General features: G+C 41.6%; 1 protein-coding gene across 1 annotated transcript in view; it reads right to left on the reverse strand.

Annotated features, from left to right (window-relative positions):
- slc4a5a (solute carrier family 4 member 5a) overlaps positions 1-22,555 on the reverse strand; it is a gene marked incomplete at its 5' end in the record, with an annotated part of 49,460 nt that extends 26,905 nt beyond the window's left edge. The window contains 9 exons of the mRNA XM_079687073.1: positions 4,049-4,136; positions 5,029-5,186; positions 7,888-7,943; positions 9,332-9,448; positions 11,607-11,759; positions 14,535-14,695; positions 15,994-16,123; positions 20,811-21,056; positions 22,498-22,555. Coding sequence (XP_079543199.1) covers positions 4,049-4,136; positions 5,029-5,186; positions 7,888-7,943; positions 9,332-9,448; positions 11,607-11,759; positions 14,535-14,695; positions 15,994-16,123; positions 20,811-21,056; positions 22,498-22,555 — 1,167 coding nt within the window. The remainder of the gene's footprint in view (positions 1-4,048; positions 4,137-5,028; positions 5,187-7,887; positions 7,944-9,331; positions 9,449-11,606; positions 11,760-14,534; positions 14,696-15,993; positions 16,124-20,810; positions 21,057-22,497) is intronic.
- Between the last annotated feature and the right edge of the window lie 1,865 nt (positions 22,556-24,420).

The following is a 24,420-nucleotide window of genomic DNA, read 5'->3' on the forward strand; positions in this document are numbered from 1 at the left end:
GTGACCGTGCTGTAGTTCCTTTATAGCCCAACATTAGCCTCATTTAGCTTAGCGGTGGTGACCTGAAGTCATGTGACCGTGCTGTAGTTCCTTTATAGCCCAACATTAGCCTCCTTTAGCTTAGCGGTGGTGACGTGAAGTCATGTGACCGTGCTGTAGTTCCTTTATAGCCCAACATTAGCCGCCTTTAGCTTAGCGGTGGTGACGTGAAGTCATGTGACCGTGCTGTAGTTCCTTTATAGCCCAACATTAGCCTCATTTAGCTTAGCGGTGGTGACGTGAAGTCATGTGACCGTGCTGTAGTTCCTTTATAGCCCAACATTAGCCTCCTTTAGCTTAGCGGTGGTGACGTGAAGTCATGTGACCGTGCTGTAGTTCCTTTATAGCCCAACATTAGCCTCCTTTAGCTTAGCGGTGGTGACCTGAAGTCATGTGACTGTGCTGTAGTTCCTTTATAGCCCAACATTAGCCACCTTTAGCTTAGCGGTGGTGACGTGAAGTCATGTGACCGTGCTGTAGTTCCTTTATAGCCCAACATTAACCACCTTTAGCTTAGCGGTGGTGACGTGAAAGTGGTGTTTATATACGGAGATTATCCTGCTGAACAAAACGTGTAAGAATCATAAAAGCGTGTTCGTTTCTGCAATAATCCAAAATCAAATGGGAAAAATGCCATTACCAGGGAAATGCTGCCTTCAGGGTCCAACACAGAAATATGGCAACCCTGCACCACTCTAACCCAGAGCAAAAGGCCTATGGGAATGTTGTTAATTGTGGAGGTATTCATGAAGGGAAAACGCTCATGTCTAGTTTTGTAAAGTGTAGTGCAAAAACTTCAACATAAACAACAACGGAGTGACGGTGAGGTAAGTTAACACCACTTTCAATTAGAGAACACATTAGTGGAGATTTGTTTTGCCACATGATTAAGAAAAAAAAAAACTTTTCATTTCTCCATTTCACTGGATCGGTTCGCAACCGAGTGTGAAGCGGCTGGGATGAGGATCAGCACCTCCAAATCTGAGGCCATGGTTCTCAGCAGGAAACCGATGGACTGTCCACTCCAAGTAGGGAATGAGTCCTTACCCCAAGTGAAGGAGTTCAAGTATCTCGGGGTCTTGTTCTCGAGTGAGGGAACAATGGAGCTTGGGATGGGTCGGAGAATCGGAGCAGCGGGAGCGGTACTGCAGTCGCTTTACCGCACCGTTGTGACGAAAAGGGAGATGAGCCAGAAGGCAAAGCTCTCTGTCTACCGCGCCATTTTCGTTCCTACCCTCACCTATGGTCATGAAGGATGGGTCATGACCGAAAGAACGAGATCGCGGGTACAAGCGGCCGAGATGGGTTTTCTCCGCAGGGTGGCTGGTGTCTCCCTTAGGGATAAGGTGAGAAGTTCAGTCATCCGGGAGGGACTCGGAGTTGAACCGCTCCTCCTTCGCGTCGAAAGGAGCCAGTTGAGGTGGTTCGGGCACCTAGTTAGGATGCCACCTGGGCGCCTCCCTAGGGAGGTGTTCCAGGCACGTCCAGCTGGGAAGAGACCGAGGGGTAGACCTAGGACCAGGTGGAGGGATTATATCTCTTCGCTGGCCTGGGAGCGCCTTGGGACCCCCAGTCAGAGCTGGTTGATGTGGCCAGGGAAAAGAAAGTTTAGGGCTCTCTGCTGGAAATGCTACCTCCGCGACCCGACCACGGATAAGCGGGAGAAGATGGATGGATGGATGGATGGATGGAATTTCTCCACAACACCAACTCACAAGATGTTTTACCCCATTAAAGTGAATGAAACTGTCAAATTAATTTGAATGTAAATCCAATATCCAGACAGAGTCCATTTTCTCCGTAAACCTTTTGGTACCAGAATGTGTTATTTAATGTGTTGTAGTTGAAGCTGAGATGTGTTTCTGATGCTTTACAATCAGAATTACTGCTGCATGTCATTAGGAGCAGGGTCCACACACATGGCTGCTGTTCTCACTCCTGAATGCAGTTATTGCTTCTTATATCACGGAACATAAAGCTGAATGTGCCATAGCAGAAGCAGGTAGTAAAGAAATAATAGGCTGTTATTTTAAATTGCCTCAGTGCATAAAAAACAGTATGTCCACTTGCTATAATCAAACAATAACAGTAACGTTGCTGGTTAGAAATCGTAGGTTGACCTCCATAATAATGGCCTCATGCAGAAAGAGATACGACAACACATCTCTTCTTATTTGAGTACATTTACGCAATTTACTTTTGGGATTTCATCAACTTTCTTCTTCTTTAAAGTGAGAGAAGATTTGAATTAAAGTTTTTACAATCACAATTACTAAAGAGTGACGCACACAGCTGGGAAACCAGGGGACACTAAAGAGTGACACACACAGCTGGGAGACCAGGGGACACTAAAGAGTGACACACACAGCTGGGAGACCAGGGGACACTAAAAAGTGACGCACACAGCTGGGAGACCAGGGGACACTAAAGAGTGATGCACATAGCTGGGAGACCAGGGGACACTAAAGAGTGATGCACATAGCTGGGAGACCAGGGGACACTAAAGAGTGACGCACACAGCTGGGAGACAAGGGGACACTAAAGAGTGATGCACACAGCTGGGAGACCAGGGGACACTAAAGAGTGACACACACAGCTGGGAGACCAGGGGACACTAAAGAGTGACACACACAGCTGGGAGACCAGGGGACACTAAAGAGTGATGCACATAGCTGGGAGACCAGGGGACACTAAAGAGTGATGCATACAGCTGGGAGACCAGGGGACACTAAAGAGTGACGCACACAGCTGGGAGACAAGGGGACACTAAAGAGTGATACACACAGCTGGGAGACCAGGGGACACTAAAGAGTGATGCATACAGCTGGGAGACCAGGGGACACTAAAGAGTGACACACACAGCTGGGAGACCAGGGGACACTAAAGAGTGACGAACACAGCTGGGAGACCAGGGGACGCTAAAGAATGACGCACACAGCTGGGAGACCAGGGGACAATAAAAGTGACACACACAGCTGGGAGACCAGGGGACACTAAAGAGTGACGCACACAGCTGGGAGACAAGGGGACACTAAAGAGTGACGCACACAGCTGGGAGACCAGGGGACACTAAAGAGTGACGCACACAGCTGGGAGACCAGGGGACACTAAAGAGTGAAGCACACAGCTGGGAGACCAGGGGACACTAAAAGTGACGCACACAGCTGGGAGACCAGGGGACACTAAAGAGTGACGCACACAGCTGGGAGACCAGGGGACACTAAAAAGTGATGCATACAGCTGGGAGACCAGGGGACACGAAAGAGTGATGCACATAGCTGGGAGACCAGGGGACACGAAAGAGTGACGCACACAGCTGGGAGACCAGGGGACACTAAAAAGTGATGCATACAGCTGGGAGACCAGGGGACACGAAAGAGTGATGCACATAGCTGGGAGACCAGGGGACACTAAAGAGTGATGCATACAGCTGGGAGACCAGGGGACACTAAAGAGTGACGCACACAGCTGGGAGACCAGGGGGCACTAAAGAGTGACGCACACAGCTGGGAGACAAGGGGACACTAAAGAGTGAGGCATACAGCTGAGAGACCAGGGGACACTAAAGAGTGACGCACACAGCTGGGAGACAAGGGGACACTAAAGAGTGATGCATACAGCTTGGAGACCAGGGGACACTAAAGAGTGATGCATACAGCTGGGAGACCAGGGGAGACTAAAGAGTGACGCACACAGCTGAGAGGCGTCACTTTCTAGTGTCCCCTGGTCTCCGTTGGGATTTGAGCTTCTTGTTTCCTCAAGTTGGTGAAGATGTTTCTTCATTTGCATGTTTTCTGGCACATTTGTGTAACTTATTATATTTCAAATAAAATAGTGTCAAACAAGTAGATAGTGGCACAATCTATCATTGTCATAGAGACTATAACTAATAGTATTTTTAAATGGTAGCTATGAGGCTTTGCTCACAACTTCACGCCACATGCACACAGGCTCTAATGAAGGAGGCATGTCATGGAAACGTTTTTTAAACACAATGCTTCTGACTTACATCATCCACCATCAGAGTTGCTATGGCTCGGCCGATCTCATTATACGACTTGGCCTTTCCCTGAGGTCCCAGGAGAATAAACAGGAATCTGTAGGTGATGGAAAACAAACATTTCACATAACATCACGATCACTGAGAGAAGCATGCTGAAAGACCCTCCATTGTACATTAGACCTGGGGTTTAGCTCTGAATGTAATGAGGATTGACTGGTGCACAAAGAAGGCTTCAGTCTGAAGTTATTAAATTGTGGGACCCTGTATCTCCGATTTGATAGAAACACATATTTTTGTTCTTGTTTTTATTTCATTTAAGTATGGCCAGTTCTGCACAACCCTCCGAATATGTTGCACCTATTTAATATCTACACAGCTTTCCGTAACAATACTTCACATATTTTATTGAGTACTTTGTGCTTTGCAATACATAGTTTTTTGGTATATCCAAATGTATATAATTTTCTATATCTTAACTTGTGTTTTCTATGATTGTTTTTATTAATTTGTGGTTTTTCTTACTTTAAATTTTCTTTAGCTGTGTTTATGTAGGCACCATGTACACCAAGGCAAATTCCCCGTATGTGTAAACCTACGATAAACCTGTTTCTGATTCTGATCAAAAGTTGACATACAGTTGTAAAGAACATCATGACGGTTTTGACTTTTCAATCATTTCTACAACTCTTATTTTTCGGTGATAGATTGATTGGAGCACATACTACATTGTCACAAAACAAAAACCATGAAGTTTGTTTGTTTTATTCATTTATGATGGGTCTTGAATGAATCTGATGGGTCAAAAATATACATAAAATCAAATGCATGTTCTTTACAGGTGTATGTAAACTTTTGACCACAATATATTCACTGTTCAGGACATGGTTTGGAGAGATGATGTTGTTGGACAGCCTCACTATGTAGTAATGTCTCACAGGGAAGTGTTATGGATCAGTGATGGAGCAGCTGTTTCTTTTGTTTTTTACCTGGTGGGAACGGGGACCTCGGTGAGACCCCCGAGCGTCGTAGCCTGGGCCAAACGCACAAACGCTACGAAGGGTTTGTTCAGGAAGTCCACTTCACCCACCAAGACGTTGGAGGCCTCTGCGTCTCGAGGGATTTTCTTCATGAATTTGTTTTTCAGCTGCAGAAAGTGGAGGAATAAAACAAAACATCTGAATCAGAATAGAGTTTATGGCCAGATACACATACAAGCAGGAGAGGACTCTTTAAAGTAGAGACACTACATACTGATATACACCTGAACATCAGCAGGAGAGGACTCTTTAAAGTAGAGACACTACATACTGATATACACCTGAACATCAGCAGGAGAGGACTCTTTAAAGTAGAGACACTACATACTGATCTACACCTGAACATCAGCAGGAGAGGACTCTTTAAAGTAGAGACACTACATACTGACATACACCTGAACATCAGGAGGAGAGGACTCTTTAAAGTAGAGACACTACATACTGATATACACCTGAACATCAGCAGGAGAGGACTCTTTAAAGTAGAGACACTACATACTGATATACACCTGAACATCAGCAGGAGAGGACTCTTTAAAGTAGAGACACTAAATACTGATATACACCTGAACATCAGCAGGAGAGGACTCTTTAAAGTAGAGACACTACATACTGATATACACCTGAACATCAGCAGGAGAGGACTCTTTAAAGTAGAGACACTACATACTGATATACACCTGAACATCAGCAGGAGAGGACTCTTTAAAGTAGAGACACTACATACTGATATACACCTGAACATGAGCAGGAGAGGACTCTTTAAAGTAGAGACACTACATACTGATATACACCTGAACATCAGCAGGAGAGGACTCTTTAAAGTAGAGACACTACATACTGATATACACCTGAACATCAGCAGGAGAGGACTCTTTAAAGTAGAGACACTACATACTGATATACACCTGAACATCAGCAGGAGAGGACTCTTTAAAGTAGAGACACTACTGATATACACCTGAACATCAGCAGGAGAGGACTCTTTAAAGTAGAGACACTACATACTGATATACACCTGAACATCAGCAGGAGAGGACTCTTTAAAGTAGAGACACTACATACTGATATACACCTGAACATCAGCAGGAGAGGACTCTTTAAAGTAGAGACACTACATACTGACATACACCTGAACATCAGCAGGAGAGGACTCTTTAAAGTAGAGACACAACATACTGATATACACCTGAACATCAGCAGGAGAGGACTCTTTAAAGAGACACTACATACTGATATACACCTGAACATCAGCAGGAGAGGACTCTTTAAAGTAGAGACACTACATACTGATATACACCTGAACATCAGCAGGAGAGAACTCTTTAAAGTAGAGACACTATATACTGATATACACCTGAAGATCAGCAGGAGAGGACTCTTTAAAGTAGAGACACTACATACTGATACACACCTGAACATCAGCAGGAGAGGACTCTTTAAAGTAGAGACACTACATACTGATACACACCTGAACATCAGCAGGAGAGGACTCTTTAAAGTAGAGACACTACATACTGATATACACCTGAACATCAGCAGGAGAGGACTCTTTAAAGTAGAGACACTACATACTGATACACACCTGGACATCAGCAGGAGAGGACTCTTTAAAGTAGAGACACTACATACTGATATACACCTGAACATCAGCAGGAGAGGACTCTTTAAAGTAGAGACACTACATACTGATATACACCTGAACATCAGCAGGAGAGGACTCTTTAAGTGTATTTTAAGGGAAACATGGTTCAAATCACCCAGGACAAAACATTATAAATTGGTGTTCTTGAAACTTCATCTTGAAACTTCATATATTTGCTACAAATCCCCCAAAACAATGGAAAAATCTTGAACAAAGCATCCTATCTGCTGCTCTCTATAACCCACACTCTGAATCTGTGTCTGCATGTGAGCGCTGAGCACGAGGCCTGGACAGCGAGATCCATGTGTTCCTCTGACGCCGGGTCAATATCGACAATGTGGAACACACAAACACTCACAGTGACAAACTACCGCTTCTCCATTGTCCCATGTGACCTATTGTACGCCTGTAAATACAATTCGAACAACATGTGCTCGCACCGCTGAAGTTCACACCCTCCTCAACAAATTCTCATTTCTGAATGACACTTAATCCTGAACCCTAATCCGAGCAACAACAGAACGGCCTTGCATCGGTTCGGGCATGCGTCACTGGGGGGTTTAAGCCATATTATTGCAATCGGCCACATAAATGAGGGGGTTATGTGTTTGCACGCTTCCCCTAACACCGGCTGTCACCTTCGCTAACAGCAGCAATGAAAGAATAATGACGCTAAGGACAGTGTTCGCCACTGAGACAACACTGAGACATGAGGGAGGTAATCTCTGCAGTGATGGAAAGCAACACAATGGAAAATTAGTCTGTGGAAGATAAAGAGACATTTTTTGTGCGATTATTAAAGATGAAAGGTGATTTCGTTCAACACAAAGCCCTGCAAATTTAAAATGCTTGTTTTGATGCTGCTGTCAGGCTCTGTTGTGATTGGTCAACCACTTAGAGATGTCCCGCCCCTTAACCTGTCACGTACAATGTGTTGCAGCGCAAGCCAGTAGGAGCGCGAGTGTTCATGCTTTAAGGTTCAAAAAGGTCTTTATTGTTCTCCCTCTGTAGGGAACACAGGGATGTTAGCCTCTGCAGACCATTGACATGCACTAAAACCTATATAGCAAACTACAGGAGAGGGAAAACCCACAAATAGAAGAAAAGAGCCTCTTTAACATGGTTCCTGTAATGTGTGAATATGTGCAGAAGAAAAGCCTCACCTGGTCTGTGCTGGGAGTATCTGCAATATCATTCATACTCCGACTCTGGGCGTGACCTGGAGAGCAAAACAACAACAAAAACATATATATGTTTTATTTTACATATTTTATGATCCAAACTTGTAAACAGTAACATAAGCAACAATACAGATTTGGAATAGCAACATGTTCACTTACAGTTTCCATTTATGATGGAAAAAGAGCAAGGTGCAAAAGGTAGGAAGTCTTTTCTGTACTACTTTTTCCCCTATTTAATTTAATTTACAAACATTTTAACAACTTTAATGCATCAATAATTATAAAACATATCATATATATTATTCTGTTGAAGTACAAAGTAGCAAAACAATGTAATGCTCAAGTAAAGTACAAGTAGCCTAACTCAACAATGCACTTAAAGAGCAACTTGCAGGTGTTTTTTTTACTAAATGTATGCTTAACCTTGGCCAAAAATTACCATTAAAAAAGTTAATGCAGGATTTCATATGTTTTACGAGACATAAGGGCAAGAATTCAGAGGGAAACGGAGCCGTTTTGAGCTCTGCTACTAAGAACAGATTTTTTTAAAGTTATAAGTGAAACGCGTCATATTACGTCTCACTCCCCCCCTTCGCTGCTCTCTCGCTCCCCTCCGGTACACAGCTCCGTAAAGGCCCTGACACACCAGGCCGAAATCGTCCGTTTTCGTTAGTCGGACGACGAAGCGTGCCCTGTCGCCCAAACTCAATTTGGTGTGTCCCGCACCGCCGGCCGTGACACGCCTTATTTGGCATTTCATGGCTGACGCACGGCCGATTCAACATGTTGAATCAGCCGTGCGTCAGCCACAGCCAGTAACGTTACTATATTATCAAAACTACTTTAGTTATAGCCTGATATATGATAGCTAACGTTACAATGTTAACTGTAGCTAACGCCGGGCACTCACCAAGATAGCTGCCCAGTTCTCCACTGGTTCTCCTCAAACCAAAGCTCCATTTCTCGCCGATGGCCGTTACTTCTTCTAATCCTTGGCTGCTCCTGGTCTCTTGGACGCCTAGCAGGCTCATAACTATAAGGTTGTGGTCCGTCATATGCATTCGAATATTTATTTTCAACCTCTTCTGTGTCAAAACTAGCATTGGGATCCATGTTTATTAATACGTTAGACCGGCCGCTCTCCCTCATGTGACGTCACAAGCGTTTGGTCTTTTTTTATGCAGAAGTAAAAACGTCTTACAAAAACGACGCCAGATGTCACTGTGGTGAAAATCTAGTGTATACATCATTTTCCTACACATTTATTCACTGGGGGCTCTAACCTGCAAGTTGCTCTTTAAGCACATTACTTGAGTAACTTTACACAATTGATCATAAGTATGTTTATAATTCATAATAGATCTGTTTAAAAACGTTAGATTTTTTTTGCAGTAAAGCAGAATCATGCATGCAAACAGAGACTCACGCAGGCGCCCGTAGTTTGCAGACTGCTGCTTCAACCGCAGGTCCTCTGTGGACCGGTTGTTGTTTGTCACCGGCCCCAAACCGCCCCCCGGACCACCTTTGGGCCCCACACTACGAGCTGTGGGAGGGACACGGACACAAACAGTGACAAAGGCTAGCTGACACTTTTATCCAAAGCGACTTACAATAGGTGCAAAAACCAAAAAGAATCAAACTCCGATTAACAAGGAAAGTGCAGACACATTCACTTCAAGCAACATGAAACAACCCAGCCTCACGGCATTTTGTGTTATAGTCACTAAATTAATGTAATCTATTGATTCGTGTTCACCAACACGATTTTCGCATTTTTTTCGTGTCACACAGAACGATTTTAAAAGCAATGTTATTCTATTGGTAGTATGTTTCGTGCCTGCACCAAGTCTTTTTTAGACCCTCCAGAAAAACGCGATTCTGCGATCGCAGAATTTACCGCATAATCAGCAAAATGGCGCAGATTTCTGAAAGGCCACATATTTATCAAAAGGCCGCATAATCCCCGCATTTTTCCACACAAAGTTGAGGGGAAAAAAAGTTAACTCGTTTTGACGTGACGTCATCAGCTCGCGCATCACAGAATGTAAACAACACTGTATAGAGTGAACGTGTGGAGCTCACACGATAGAGAAAACACCAAAATGAAAAAATCTAATCCATCTCATTTACCGACGAACATTTCTACTAAAGACCGGGCAAAAAGTGGGGGGAAACTATTCTGCACCCCGTGCAACTGTGTGTTGGAGCATAAGAGAAAATCGACGGTGACGACCCGCTTTGATTCATTCAAACATTCGAATATGCTTTCTGCTGCTGCGGACAAGAAAGCCATTCAACTCCCGTTCACCGAGGGATCAACCTTCAAACCCTTTCGAGGGCTACAAGAAACGAAGTGAGTAGCCTACAAGATTGAAGCTGCAGATAACGAACGAGTAGATGAAAACAGAATGAGGCGGAGAAGTGTGTGTGTGTGTGTGTGTGTGTTTGTGTGTGTGTGTGAGATTAAAATCGCCCAATTTCTTTTACAATAAATAAACATTGAATGTGTTTAATTGAATAGTAAAGGGGTTTAACGTTAGTGGCAGGTTGTGTGTGAGAGAGAATAAATAAGACAGCCCAATATTTTAAAAAAAATCGATAATTTTTGCCCGCATATTTAACATATTTCGCAACTTCCCGCATATTTCGCAACTTCCCGCAGTTTCACCGCATAAAATCTCATAAAACCCCGCATGTTTAATCGCATAATCAAGGATTTTTGCCCGCGTTTTTCTGGAGGGTCTACTTTTTGTCCGGTCGGGTCTTGGAATACCAGAAGCTGTGTGGTTCATAAAAATATTTTCTTACTCAATATATTACCCTAAGCTTAACCCCAACCCTTTTATTTTAAATTGTATAATGTCGGAGTTTTTTTGCCGTCTGCGAGGAAAATAAATGGCTCAGAGCCTCAGAATACTGACATCTGTATTTTTTGTCATCTTTTTTTCCTTCTAATTTGTTATTATTTACATTGCTTTTAAAATCGTTCTGTTTTACACTAAAAAAAGGGGGAAATCGTGTTACACGAATCAATAGATTCATTTTGTGATTATAACACGAAATGCCGTGAGACTGTGTTGCATCATACCATAGTAAGTGCTGGTGAATCAGATACAAGGCCTACATTAAATCAACAAATGGTACTTAATCACAGTAACATTAGCAACACACATACTTTGCATACACATAACATGTAGAGGGATCCTCCTCAATGACACTTCACATTAAGCTAGGTAAACTAGCTAGCTTAGCGAGGCTACAGACTAATATTTCATGAGAAGCTAATGTACACTACAATCAAAAAAGTGACCTCCAATCGCTGGAAAATGGAACCATTTACGAAGCCTGTGAATTTTGGCATTATAGTTTTTTACAACATCTTTTTTTTTACTCTTACAAAATGCTAGATGATCGTTCCCCGGTTTATTGTGTAACATTAGTAATCCACAATATGTTTAGATAAACAAAGCAAACTACATACTCCTCAATTCACATTAAGCTAGGTAAGCTAGCTAGCAGGCTACAACCAGGCTAACCAGGCTACAGAGTAATAGTTCATGGCAGAGAAGCTAATGGACACAACCAAGAAAAAAGGGCTTCATATCTCTGGAAAATGAACCATCTCAAAGCAAGATGCACTTTGGACATTGTAATTCCCTTTTCTTCAGATATAGCCAAAAGCTGCAGAAGTGGACACTCACTGGTGGAAGAGCTGGACTTCCCGATGTCTGCGAGCGAACGATGTATCGGCTTCTTGGTCTGATGGCGATGTTTCCTCAGCAGAACGTAAGTGATCCTGTCCCTCAGATCTGGAGATATCATGCCTTCCTCGATCTGACTCTCGAGGATTTCATCTGGAAACAGGACATGGTAACATTTCACATGAGAACATATGTCATAAAATTGTTAACAGATGCCTGAATTTGAATATTTTGGTAATACAAGCTTTTTACGTGTTTTTCCATGAGATGATGATTCTCTGATTTTGAATCCCCAAACTGTCCCAAACTTACGTGTTTCATTGCATACAGTATATACACTGTAGCTGTGTATCTGACCTTTCTTTCGTTCAATGTTTTATTTACAGTTTACAAAGATTACACACTTACTGTTACCCTAAAAAAGAATATTGCAATTTCAGTAATCATTTTTTACTTTTTGGTCATAGTGCATTCAATATTTTGCTTATTTTGGGCAACTTGAACACAAATAGCACCTTAATCATGAGAAATTAGACAAGGTCCCATTAATTTATTTATTTAGAACTTTAAAATAAACAAACTAAATAGAGGTCAAACTTCTTATAAACAGTATTTGAATACCACAAAACGATAGTAGCTGTAACTACGGCTCTATGAGTCCCGGAGGAACGCCATAGGCGGTGCTTTAGCAGTGCATATATCCATCGCACACATGCACAGTTCAAGTACCAATAACAACAAAGTCACCTGTGGCCGGCTTCATCAGAGGATCTGTTCCCAGAATCTTCTCGCGAGCACACAATAATTCTGAGTGACAGAATACTCTGATGGTCATCCGGGACTCATAGAACCGTAGTTACAGTCGTAACTATCGTTCTATTTCGTCCCTACTGACCACCAGAGGCGGTGCTTTAGCACTGGATGCCCTATACCAGTGGTTCTCAAAGTGGGGGGCGCGCCCCCCCTGGTGGGCGCAGAGGCATGCCAGGGGGGGCGCGAGAGACGAGGAGGAAAAATGGTTATTAAAAAAAAAAAAAAAAGATAAAAAAAAAAAAAAAAGAAATCATAATTTGAAAAATTATTGATTCGAAAATAATATGATGCAGTACAGTACTATTACGTCTGGGTCTCTGTTTCATTAAAGCTCGGCTCTGTGTGTGTGTGTGGAACGAGCCATTTTGTGTGCGCGTGAGAGAGAGAGAGCGCACCGGTACTGGAGATCGTTGTTGTTAGCTTCTGGTGCTAGCGAGCTACGCTAACGGATATAAGGAGTTTTTTCAACAACAAAGTGGAGGAAAGTCCTCTCCTGTCAGACTGAGAGCTAAAGGACTCTCTCAGTGTTATCTCAGTGGGTCTCAAATGTTTTGGTCACCATTAATGTAAATAATTATTTCCGAGGCACACGTTTATATGATCATTATAGTTATAAAAAAATAAGAGAATAAATGAAAAACAGGTATGAAATACTATATGACAGTAAAAAGAGAATAAAGTTTAAAAGGGTGATTTGTAAAATATCCATCAAGAAAAAGTAAATCTGTTTACATTTCTGTTTCATATGGGTGTTGAGAGATGTATCCATAGATCTCTTCCTTTCGCTCTCAAAGTGCACCAGATTGATGCTTTTAACTTCAATATTTAAAAATAAATCTTCCCGGGGAAGCTTGCCCCCGGACCCCCCTATGTGACGTCCACACACCACCTATAAAAATAGCACTTTATCCCTGCTTACACCTATATGCCGTGAGCTGAATATCGAGCCTTCATTGTAACAGTCGCGGGTACGTTGTGTATTTGCGTGGGGATTGTTGCAGTAGAAAATTCCACTGTAGCGACCGGTACATTAATGGGAAACCCTAAATGTTTGAGCACCCTCTATGAAACGTCAAGCTACCCCACAGCACCCCCAAAATAAATCTCTGGCGCCGCCACTGAGCCTGATTATTCGTTTTGGGGGGGCCCGACTTTTTTTTTTCTCCAAAGGGGGGGCCTGACAGAAAAAGTTTGAGAACCACTGCCCTATACCAACCATGTCATGAAGAATCCAAACACTTGCTCACTACTGGCAGCAGCAGAGCTCGGCAAAAGGACCACGCCCAAAGAATGGGGAGTGGCGACATTAACTCGATAAAAACTGGAGAATGTGCCAGAAGACAGCCATGACGCCGTGGCGCAGATGGTCTCCAGGGGCACCGCTCTCAGGGCAGCCCAACTGCGCATATGTGCGATGGGCATATCCAGTGCTAAAGCACCGCCTCTGGCGTTCAGTAGGGACGAAATAGAACCAAATCACAGCTAATGGCAACAGGACAGACTAATGTAACCTATATTCACATACATGTAACACGTCACCATGCAGTGGGAAATTCAGCAAAACTCAACTGGGAATACTAACTGGTGTCCTTGATTTTTTTTTTATAGATCATGTTATTGATTTGGTGACCGCTCCATACTAATGCATCAGCAGCTTCCGCTTCGACGAGTAGTTGCAGATAAGTGAGAAAACGTGAGTTGGGAGAGTGTGTCATGCAAGTGTTTCGATAATTCACACATGAGAAGTTGTAAACATTTACAGGTTCAGCCAATGGTGGCAAAGTCAGCTACATGGACTAAGTGAACGTAGCTAATTTGGTTCGCCAACTAAAGCTAGCTTGCAAAGAAACCATGACATGTTTTTATTCTTGCTCTTTTCCCTCACAGCTCTCCATAGGGTTTCATTTATTTTGTTAGCAGCTCATTCCTTAAAACAGAAGCCTCAGATTGCTGATCATTAGAGGAAATATGAAGGGTATATTTCAAGGTTGTTATGTGAATTTGTTATTGGGCTTTTTTCTTATCAACTTTGATTTATTAGAACATGTTTTAATTTGATGGGGGGCGTAGTTTGGACGCCCCTGATCTAAAGGATGTGAATGTGACTCGTCTCACCGATGATCTGAGGCAGAGAGTACCCCTCCAGGTCCAGCAGCACCGTCCCCGTCTGGAGACACGTCCTCAACTCAAAGAGGCTGTGCAGGGACAGCGTGGAGACGTGAGGTTTACTCCACCTCTCCCCCCCCTCCTCCACCTTCTCCTCGAACTTCACCCACCTGGAGGCCCGCAGGAAAAGAACACAACATAAGAGATACTTGCAGAGAGGGCAAAAGTACACATCCTTTACTCAAGTAGAAGTACAGATACTCGTGTTTAAAAATACTCTGGTAAAAGTAGATGTACTGACAAAAACAAACAACCCAAACAATGGGTACAATGAGTGCAAAGACTTAACACCTATGACACGCCAGTCAAGGTGTTGGTTCTACCCAGGGTTCGAGTTATAATCGAAATGCGCACACACACACATACGCACACAGCAGCAGCCCTCTACTTGCTAGAAATTTAAGAAAAGGTTCAATACGCACACACACATCTCGGCTCGCGCAGCACGCTCACAGGCATAGACTGCACAATCATTGATTGTGCACCTTGGAGGTGAAGTGCAGGCATATTTTCATTCAAGAGAGAGTACGATGCGTAGTTCTTTTGGAAAACGTGTTTTTCTTTTAGTCTATTTACCTCGTTAGCGTAAATAATACTCATTACATTGACACATGCATTATTTGTGATTAAAATAATGGTTGTTGGTCATGTCTTCAAAAAACTCACAAAAACTCACCTCTTCAATCTGGCTTTTCATGTGTGATTGTTTTTGTATTATTTGACTTTAACTTTAACTATATATTTATTTGTTGTTCCTTTCTTCTCTTTTCTTTTTTCTTCACTATTATCTGTAAAGTGTCTTTGAGCACCTGTAAAAGCGCTAACAAATTAAATCTATTATTATTATTATCATTATTATTATTATTATTATGTGTTAGCGACCCCCACAGATGTATGATTTCACTGCTTTCATAGGAGCTCAGACCCTCCTTATGAGAGCTCAGCTCCCATTGGCTCCCACATAACTCGAACCCTGGTTCTACCTCAGGCAGTTCTTCTGGAAAACTCACATGTCATCCAAACTACTGTATCTTACAAAAGCAGTTTCTAAATACATTTTTGATGAGATTTAAGCCATGGGTTTTCTGCAATCAATGTTTTGATCAAGCGGGAAAAAGAGGTGAATGGTATATCATTAATGATCATTCCCTTACATTTAAAACCTCCGTAACAATGCCATTGAGTCAGCACAATACTAAGACTCTGGTAACGGAACAACAACATTGCCTGTTAAATAATAAAAAAATCTAGACTTTGTTTTCTGGACAGGCTGTCTTTCGTCAAGCTGATATACTCTATATTTAAACCCTGAAGCAAAGCCAGATCAACAACACAAGAGCATGTTGAATGTTGGACGCGTGACTGTGACAGATTTGAGTGTGTTGTCTTTGTGAGTTGTATCTTCTACCTGGCGGACTCCTTCCACTCAAAGTCGTCTCCTTCTCGCTGCAGAGTGTCCATCTCCGTGAAGAGCGTCGGCTTGGGCAGGTCGTCGTCTTCATTCAGGATGTACCGTAGCCGCTCCGCCGCTGGAGACACTGGGATGGAAGAAAGAGCATTTTTACCATTTGTAAAAACACTTTATAGAGTTTTATCAGGCTTAAACTAGTACATACTGATATACACCTGAACATCAGCAGGAGAGGACTCTTTAAAGTAGAGACACTACATACTGATATATACCTGAACATCAGCAGGAGAGGACTCTTTAAAGTAGAGACACTACATACCGATATACACCTGAACATCAGCAGGAGAGGACTCTTTAAAGTAGAGACACTACATACCGATATACACCTGAACATCAGCAGGAGAGGACTCTTTAAAGTAGAGACACTACATACTGATATACACCTGAACATCAGCAGGAGAGGACTCTTTAAAGTAGAGACACTACATACCGATATACACCTGAACATCAGCAGGAGAGGACTCTTTAAAGTAGAGACACTACATACTGATATACACCTGAACATCAGCAGGAGAGGACTCTTTAAAGTAGAGACACTACATACTGATATACACCTGAACATCAGCAGGAGAGGACTCTTTAAAGTAGAGACACTACATACTGATATACACCTGAACATCAGCAGGAGAGGACTCTTTAAAGTAGAGACACTACATACTGATATACACCTGCACATCAGCCGGAGAGGACTCTTTAAAGTAGAGACACTACATACTGATATACACCTGAACATCAGCAGGAGAGGACTCTTTAAAGTAGAGACACTACATACTGATATACACCTGAACATCAGCAGGAGAGGACTCTTTAAAGTAGAGACACTACATACTGATATACACCTGAGCATCAGCCGGAGAGGACTCTTTAAAGTAGAGACACTACATACTGATATACACCTGAACATCAGCAGGAGAGGACTCTTTAAAGTAGAGACACTACATACTGATATACACCTGAACATCAGCAGGAGAGGACTCTTTAAAGTAGAGACACTACATACTGATATACACCTGAACATCAGCAGGAGAGGACTCTTTAAAGTAGAGACACTACATACTGATATACACCTGAAAATCAGCAGGAGAGGACTCTTTAAAGTAGAGACACTACATACTGATATACACCTGAACATCAGCAGGAGAGGACTCTTTAAAGTAGAGACACTACATACTGATATACACCTGAGCATCAGCAGGAGAGGACTCTTTAAAGTAGAGACACTACATACTGATATACACCTGAACATCAGCAGGAGAGGACTCTTTAAAGTAGAGACACTACATACTGATATACACCTGAGCATCAGCAGGAGAGGACTCTTTAAAGTAGAGACACTACATACTGATATACACCTGAACATCAGCAGGAGAGGACTCTTTAAAGTAGAGACACTACATACTGATATACACCTGAACATCAGCAGGAGAGGACTCTTTAAAGTAGAGACACTACATACTGATATACACCTGAACATCAGCAGGAGAGGTCTCTTTAAAGTAGAGACACTACATACTGATATATACCTGAACATCAGCAGGAGAGGACTCTTTAAAGTAGAGACACTACATACCGATATACACGTGAACATCAGCAGGAGAGGACTCTTTAAAGTAGAGCCACTACATACTGATATACACCTGAACATCAGCAGGAGAGGACTCTTTAAAGTAGAGACACTACATACTGATATACACCTGAACATCAGCAGGAGAGGACTCTTTAAAGTAGAGACACTACATACTGATATACACCTGAACATCAGCAGGAGAGGACTCTTTAAAGTAGAGACACTACATACTGATATACACTCTATATCTCTTTAAAACAACAGGATGTCCCCTTTCCTTTGCTCTTAAGGTCAAATCAAAGTGACCTTCACTTATGAAAGTAAATACTGATCTCCAATATTAATCAATAAACATGGTGTTTCTAACTATTTCCAACCAAACCATGTTCACGTCCAGCTGTCGGCTGTTCCTCTGCGTTTCCTACATTACAGCAGCAGTAGTGATCGCAGTATCGGACCCTAGGAAGATTCCTGATTATAGGTATGCAATCCTTACAATCCATTTCATTATGGTATGGAGGAGGGATTGAGCTTTGCTGCAGCTTATTGATCCGTCAGCTGCTGCTAACCCATAGACTGAGCTGAATGCTAATTAATCTACACACAGAGAGTCAATTATATGGAAGGTATTTATTTACAGCAGCCAACAGTGGATTTGACTTAAATGTGGTTTTATGTTAAGTGCCAACTGGGGATGAAAAAAAATCTACAAAATACAACGTTCAGGACCGTCAACAAGGGAAGGGAGTGTCACAATTACGAGGTAAATGTAATTCTGAGTATCAAAATATAAAAGTAATGTAACTTGATTAAGCTAAGTTACTTTTGGATAACGTCGATATCAAATGCAATGCGAATAAAGTTAAAATTAAGATAAAATAAAGAATAATTCGATGTTTAAGTGAATTAAATAGGACAATGTAACTTTAGAAAAAAAATAAACCAAGATATGTAGGATACAAAATTATTGTATTTATAGGAAAACCTGCCTTTCATTAATTATTATTAATAATAATAATTGTAGCGTGATTACATTCAGGCATCAGCCTAAACACCAACAATGAAACACATGAGCACATACCTGCTGAATTAAAAACAGAACAAATGAAGCAAAGAAAGAGAAAACCATGAAGCAGATTCAGGTAGTATAGATTCACACTTAAAGTATTAGCATTATTAACAGCTTACAGAGAAGAGAGAACATCTGATCCACTCAGAAGTCAAACATTTTTCAAAAAAGTGAGATTTTTTTTTTTAAAACTGAGATTTTGACAATAAATCTGAATTTGTAGGAATAAGTCAGAATTTTGAGCCTTTTGAAAGCAGAACATAGCAGCTCACAGAGAAGAGGTAACATCTGATCCTTTTCTAATAAACAAGATGCTCTTTTTAGGTTTTTACTAACACTGTAATCCACCATTTTTAGAAAAAATTGATCAGATTGTTTTAATGTAACTGTAAGAGACTAAGCTTTTTTTGTATCCTGATTATCTCGTTACATGTAATCCATCCATTACTCCCCAAGCCTGCCATTAACACCTTTTAAACAAACGTTCGATTTACACATTTACTAACTTCCCTAATTGGACAGGAATTGGCTGCCATCTCCAAACTATAATCATCTCCACGTTCTTTACTTCTCCAACGGGCACCATTTCCTCCGACTGCTAATGCCATCGTATGCATTATTGACAGCGACGTGCAGTCAGGGGAGGCAGAGCCTGTCATACTCAAAATTGTAACGGGAAAACAACTAAAGAAAAACTAAATAGTAATAATAATAAATGTCTCCACTGATCTATGATGTAAGTGTGATTTATGTATGACTCCAATCGCTTTTTAAAGTCAAAATCAGCAAATTTGCCGAGCTCCGCAACAACTACGGGTAGCGATGAGAAGTGAGGCAGGGATGAGCTCTGCCTCTCGTAAGCCCACAGTAACTTGCTGGACCACGGGCACTAATTTAGCGCGGGAACTTATTTTGTGAGCGCGCTCAAGCCAGTTACTGTGGGGTGAGGTGAGGCAGAATGTGTCACCCCACAGAAACTGGCTAGAGAGCGGGCACTAAGCGCATGCCTGTTACCATCTCACTGTAGGTCACCAATGTAATGTTTGTAGATCCCTTTATTAAATGTATCCTCGCCATCCATAGTCTCTAAATAACTTATTTAACGTATATATGATATTTAGGCTCGCTGGTCTCATCATATAACGGCAATGAAAAAAGCAGCAGGAGAGGCAGCCATAACCTCTGCCGCACTGAAGGGGGCGCACGTGAGCCCACAGGCTCTTGTTGCTACTGTTATTCTACACAGAGACGAGACGCAAACAACAAACTAGACTTTTGAAATTACAGGAAGATAAGGAGGACTTTTACAACAAACTAATAGAGATTGTTGTCCAGAAGGAGAGCTTGGACTTAATCTTCAAGTCAAGGTAAGACCACAATTGTAATGAAAATGGGATCTTACTAAGAAAGAACAATCCAATATTTAGATTTTGGGTATCCTTTTGTTGAACGGTCTGTTTAAAATGAATCGAAGCATCAGACTAAAAAAGCTTTTGAAAATATCCGAATATTTTGATTAAGGTCAAAATATAATATTTGTAAATCTGACTCAGTGCCTCACCAGCCATGAACCTCACCGCACGTCACTGATTATTGATATTCATGTACTGACACAAAAACAGCATCAGCATTGTGCTCTTTACTCTAAACCTGAAACAGAAGCTACACTCTCAGGCAGTTTTGCAGACTCCTGCTGTAAAAAACTACTGGAAGGTAACAAAATCAAATCAAAAGCATGAGGTAAAAGTGTGCAACAAAATTGTAATAAATGACAGTCTTGAGTCATGTCTCCGCCAATGCTTCGGGAAGCTTTTAAGTTAAAGCAATGCTGGCAGCTGTGTGCAGAAAACTGGTTATTTACAGAAGATGTGTATAACAGTGCAGCCTAAGCTCTCTATATATTGTTATACTAAGCATTATTTGTATTCCTTCCATTCTCTACAGTACGAAAAACCGCAACGGAAATAAGCCTTTGGGCATTATTGAGTGTTTTAACGTTTTTCAGTGCATTGTTATGTAAGAAAAAATAAGTAGTGGAGCAAAGTACTGATACCAGACAAATGTAGTTAAGTACAGTACCGAAGTATTTGCACTCCACTACTTCCCACCTCTGCTTACTTGTACGGTTGATGTCTCTCTGCTCGCTGGGCTCCATCAGCCCTTCCTCCATGTCGATGTCTCGGTAGCGGCTGCGCTCTGGTTGTTTCTGCTGGCTGTAGCGTCTGTCCCTGTCCATGTCGGCCGCTTCACGACTCGAGCGCCTTCGCCTGCGTTTGCGTCGATATCCAGGAGGCACCGGGACACCGATGTAGATCGACTGATGGTCTGGGGACAGAAATGTACGATCAATTTTATCCAAAGCGACTTACATACTCAATACTGTGGACAATCCCCACAGAATTTTTTTATATTATAGGTCTCAGATATACACATATACAAAAAACATGTCTATGAAGTGTTTTGCTCAAAATACCAAACAGATTACACATTCTAGTCATGCTAGTGACTAGAATGTTGGTGTTAGCGATGTTAATGTGAACACAGACCATATTACTTCAAAAACATGTCTCGCATTGTTTCTGATAGCGACGTTTCTGATAGGCCCGTGGGTGTAAAGCCAGCCCACATTTCAGATATTACGTCATATCGGACGCAAATCTGGATCAGCTCCGTTGTTCCCCCGTTTTTAGAGATGTGGGTACGGAGGAAAAGAGTGAGGGTTTTTATTTTCTGACACTTTGTGAGTCTCCTGACACAACGGGGACTCATATTTATTTATGTATCAAAAAGTGCATTTTGTATAATAGGGGACCTTTAGAGCTCGGAAACTTAATTGGTGCTGCCATGAGTTGCTTTTATGATCGGCATCTCCATATACTCTGAAATACCTGCTGTCTGTCATAAAGGCATCTTCTCCAATGGAAGGCTTTATAACATCCACGTAATACAGGTTTTGGTGCAGGTTAATAAATGTTCACAAATTCTTACTTTACCCGAACAAAAACTGAAAATCTTGGGGTCCAGATATTTGTTAAAATGATCATCTCTATTGTACCTTGTCCTTCTTCCCAGAACATTTAGTTGCACTTGTTTTTGTGCAAAACTAAAGTGCCAATACGCTTCGTGCAGGACACCAATTTACGTGAAGAACAAGCTTTCATTGTGGTGCAACTTTTCCAAAAACAAATCAAGGCCTCAGAATATTTGAGTGGCAGCCAGGCACATAATGTCTAACGAGGTCTTTCGTTACCTCATAATACTCAGAGGAGTGTTTCCATAAACAAACTCTGAATACATAATGTTGTTTGTCATTTAAAAGATGAGCAAATCTAATCAGAATCACCCAGTCCTGCAGACTTCCTGTGAGTTAGCTTTTGGCTTGTATAATAATCTCTGTTTTGCAAACAAAAAGCAGGAGCGTGTGAGTCTGGTCGTCTGGTGGAAATTAAGGAGTCGCTTTGGAACTGATTACACACTGAACTCCACGTGGAATAACTAAACCACGGGGGGATGCAAAGCAATATGTCGTGTTTGAAAAAAGCACAGAACCTTCGAACCTTCATCCCAGTGTGAAAACAGAAAACACACAAACAATCTCCTGTTAATTCTCACTTCTCATTTGCAGTGCATTGGCGTTCACCAACACGAACGCTCTACAAATCAGACACTGTCAGCTAGTGTGAAGAATCCACTGTCTCATGGTGATATTAGGGGACAAAGTGGGTGTAATGACTTCATTTCCTGTTTCTATTAGCAGAGGGCCACTCCATGATGGATCTACTTTAGATATGAAGCACACACTCACCTTCCTCGTCCTCATAGCGAAGGTGAGAGACGCCCGTCCCTCGGTCTCCATGGTCCATCCTGTTTAAAGAGGAAAGACCATTTGTTTTTATTTCAAACAGTCAAAGTGAGACTCCTGGTAAACCATTGGACTTTATTTCCGAGATACTTTGGGATTCAGACCCTGTTTGAATTATGCCATGATATACTCAACTTCACTGTCATCGCACAAGTACTAAGACAACGAAATGAGACACTGAGTCTTGCTTTGTGCGAAACATCTTGGTTTTAGCAGTTTTAGTTGATAGTTCTATCAATTTAAAAGATAGTTCAGAAAGTTGCAGTTTGTCGTAAAACAGTTTGAATGTAAATTGTGTCCGTAATGTTAATAGTAGATGGAGCAAATCTCCTACTGTCTAACACTACAAAATGCATCTTTGATTAATTAGCATGTTAGCCTATTCGTTAACACAATGCAGTGATGACGTATTTTCGTAGCCAAACCAGGAAGTTAGTATCGCAAGAACGAAAATGTTGACGAGAAGCAACGGGATTTCTCAATTGGATTTTGGTTTATTGAATAAAATTATCTCTGTGTCCAACAAACTTTCATGATACTTATGACAGTTGTTTAGCAGGATAATCTCCACATGTTGGAGAACAAAACGTTAAAATCTCTTCTGCTTGTGTTAACCACAGAGCTAGCAGGCAAACTGCAATGCCAAGTCATTTCTGGACACATATCGGAGATCAAGGAGGTTCCCATAGGATTACATTTAAAGTTGGCTTGTATATTTGTAAACCAGTCAGCATCCAAAAGTGACTTTGTCTCCCGCTTAAGCTACGATGCCTGTATGTTTAGTATGTTTAGTACGAGGATGTACTCACAGGAGTATCTGTGTTTTTGCTTAGCCAAATTCCCTCCGTACCAACGTTCATTTAGCTAGACGAGAGATGTTTACTGAGCTATTTCTCACAATACTAAATGTTTTTACGACTAAGAGCGAATCTATTGCCTTGCTAAATTATCTTTGTAATTGAAATACATATTTAGATCAATGCACAACTGAAACTGAACATTACATCTACAAATTATAAAAATGTTACATTTAGTTTTAGCGAGATAAGGTCCCATGTAAAAGTGATATGTTATTTATGTACACACGTGTGCATGTGATTTATCTGTGTGTGTGTGTGTGTGTGTGTGTGTGTGTGTGTGTGTGTGTGTGTGTGTGTGTGTGTGTGTGTGTGTGTGTGTGTGTGTGTGTGTGTGTGTGTGTGTGTGTGTGTGTGTGTGTGTGTGTGTGTGTGTGTGTGTGTGTGTGTGTGTGTGTGTGTGTGTGTGTGTGTGTGTGTGTGTGTGTGTGTGTGTGTGTGTGTGTGTGTGTGTGGGCCTCCAGCAGCAGCAGCTCCTGTTCACTGACCTGCATGTCGGATTACAGATCAATGGAAAAATAATTAAAAGCGAGGCCACGTCGATGGAAATGTACATGATTAAAATGTGAGGATAACTTGTGGCACGTGGGCCGGCACCGATCTACACATCGAACGCCACCAGAAAAAGTTTAAAGCCACCCTGAATCTGCTGGTGACACGTTAGAGTATTTACATCCACACTGCATGGTGTACACAGTATTGTGAATGCATGCTAGATGCTATTTGGAATTAGAAATGTGCAAATAGTGGGTTTTACGAATAAGTGTTTATTGTAATTGATCGATTTCTTTTTTATATTGCATTATATGAAATGCATTTATATGTTTAGTGTCGTTTTTTTGTTTTAGTCTGGAATATCTTTATTGCATTACTGTTCAATAAATAGGATTTTTTTTCAAAGAATATTCATATTAACTCTTTACCATTTTTAAATAAGAAGGGTAATACAAATAAAAAATATATATTTGTATTCATATTACCTTTTTTTCTGAATACAAATATTGTTTTA

The sequence above is a fragment of the Notothenia rossii genome (genome assembly GCF_949606895.1).
Source record: "Notothenia rossii genome assembly, chromosome: 6".
NCBI classification, from domain to species: Eukaryota; Metazoa; Chordata; class Actinopteri; order Perciformes; family Nototheniidae; genus Notothenia; species Notothenia rossii.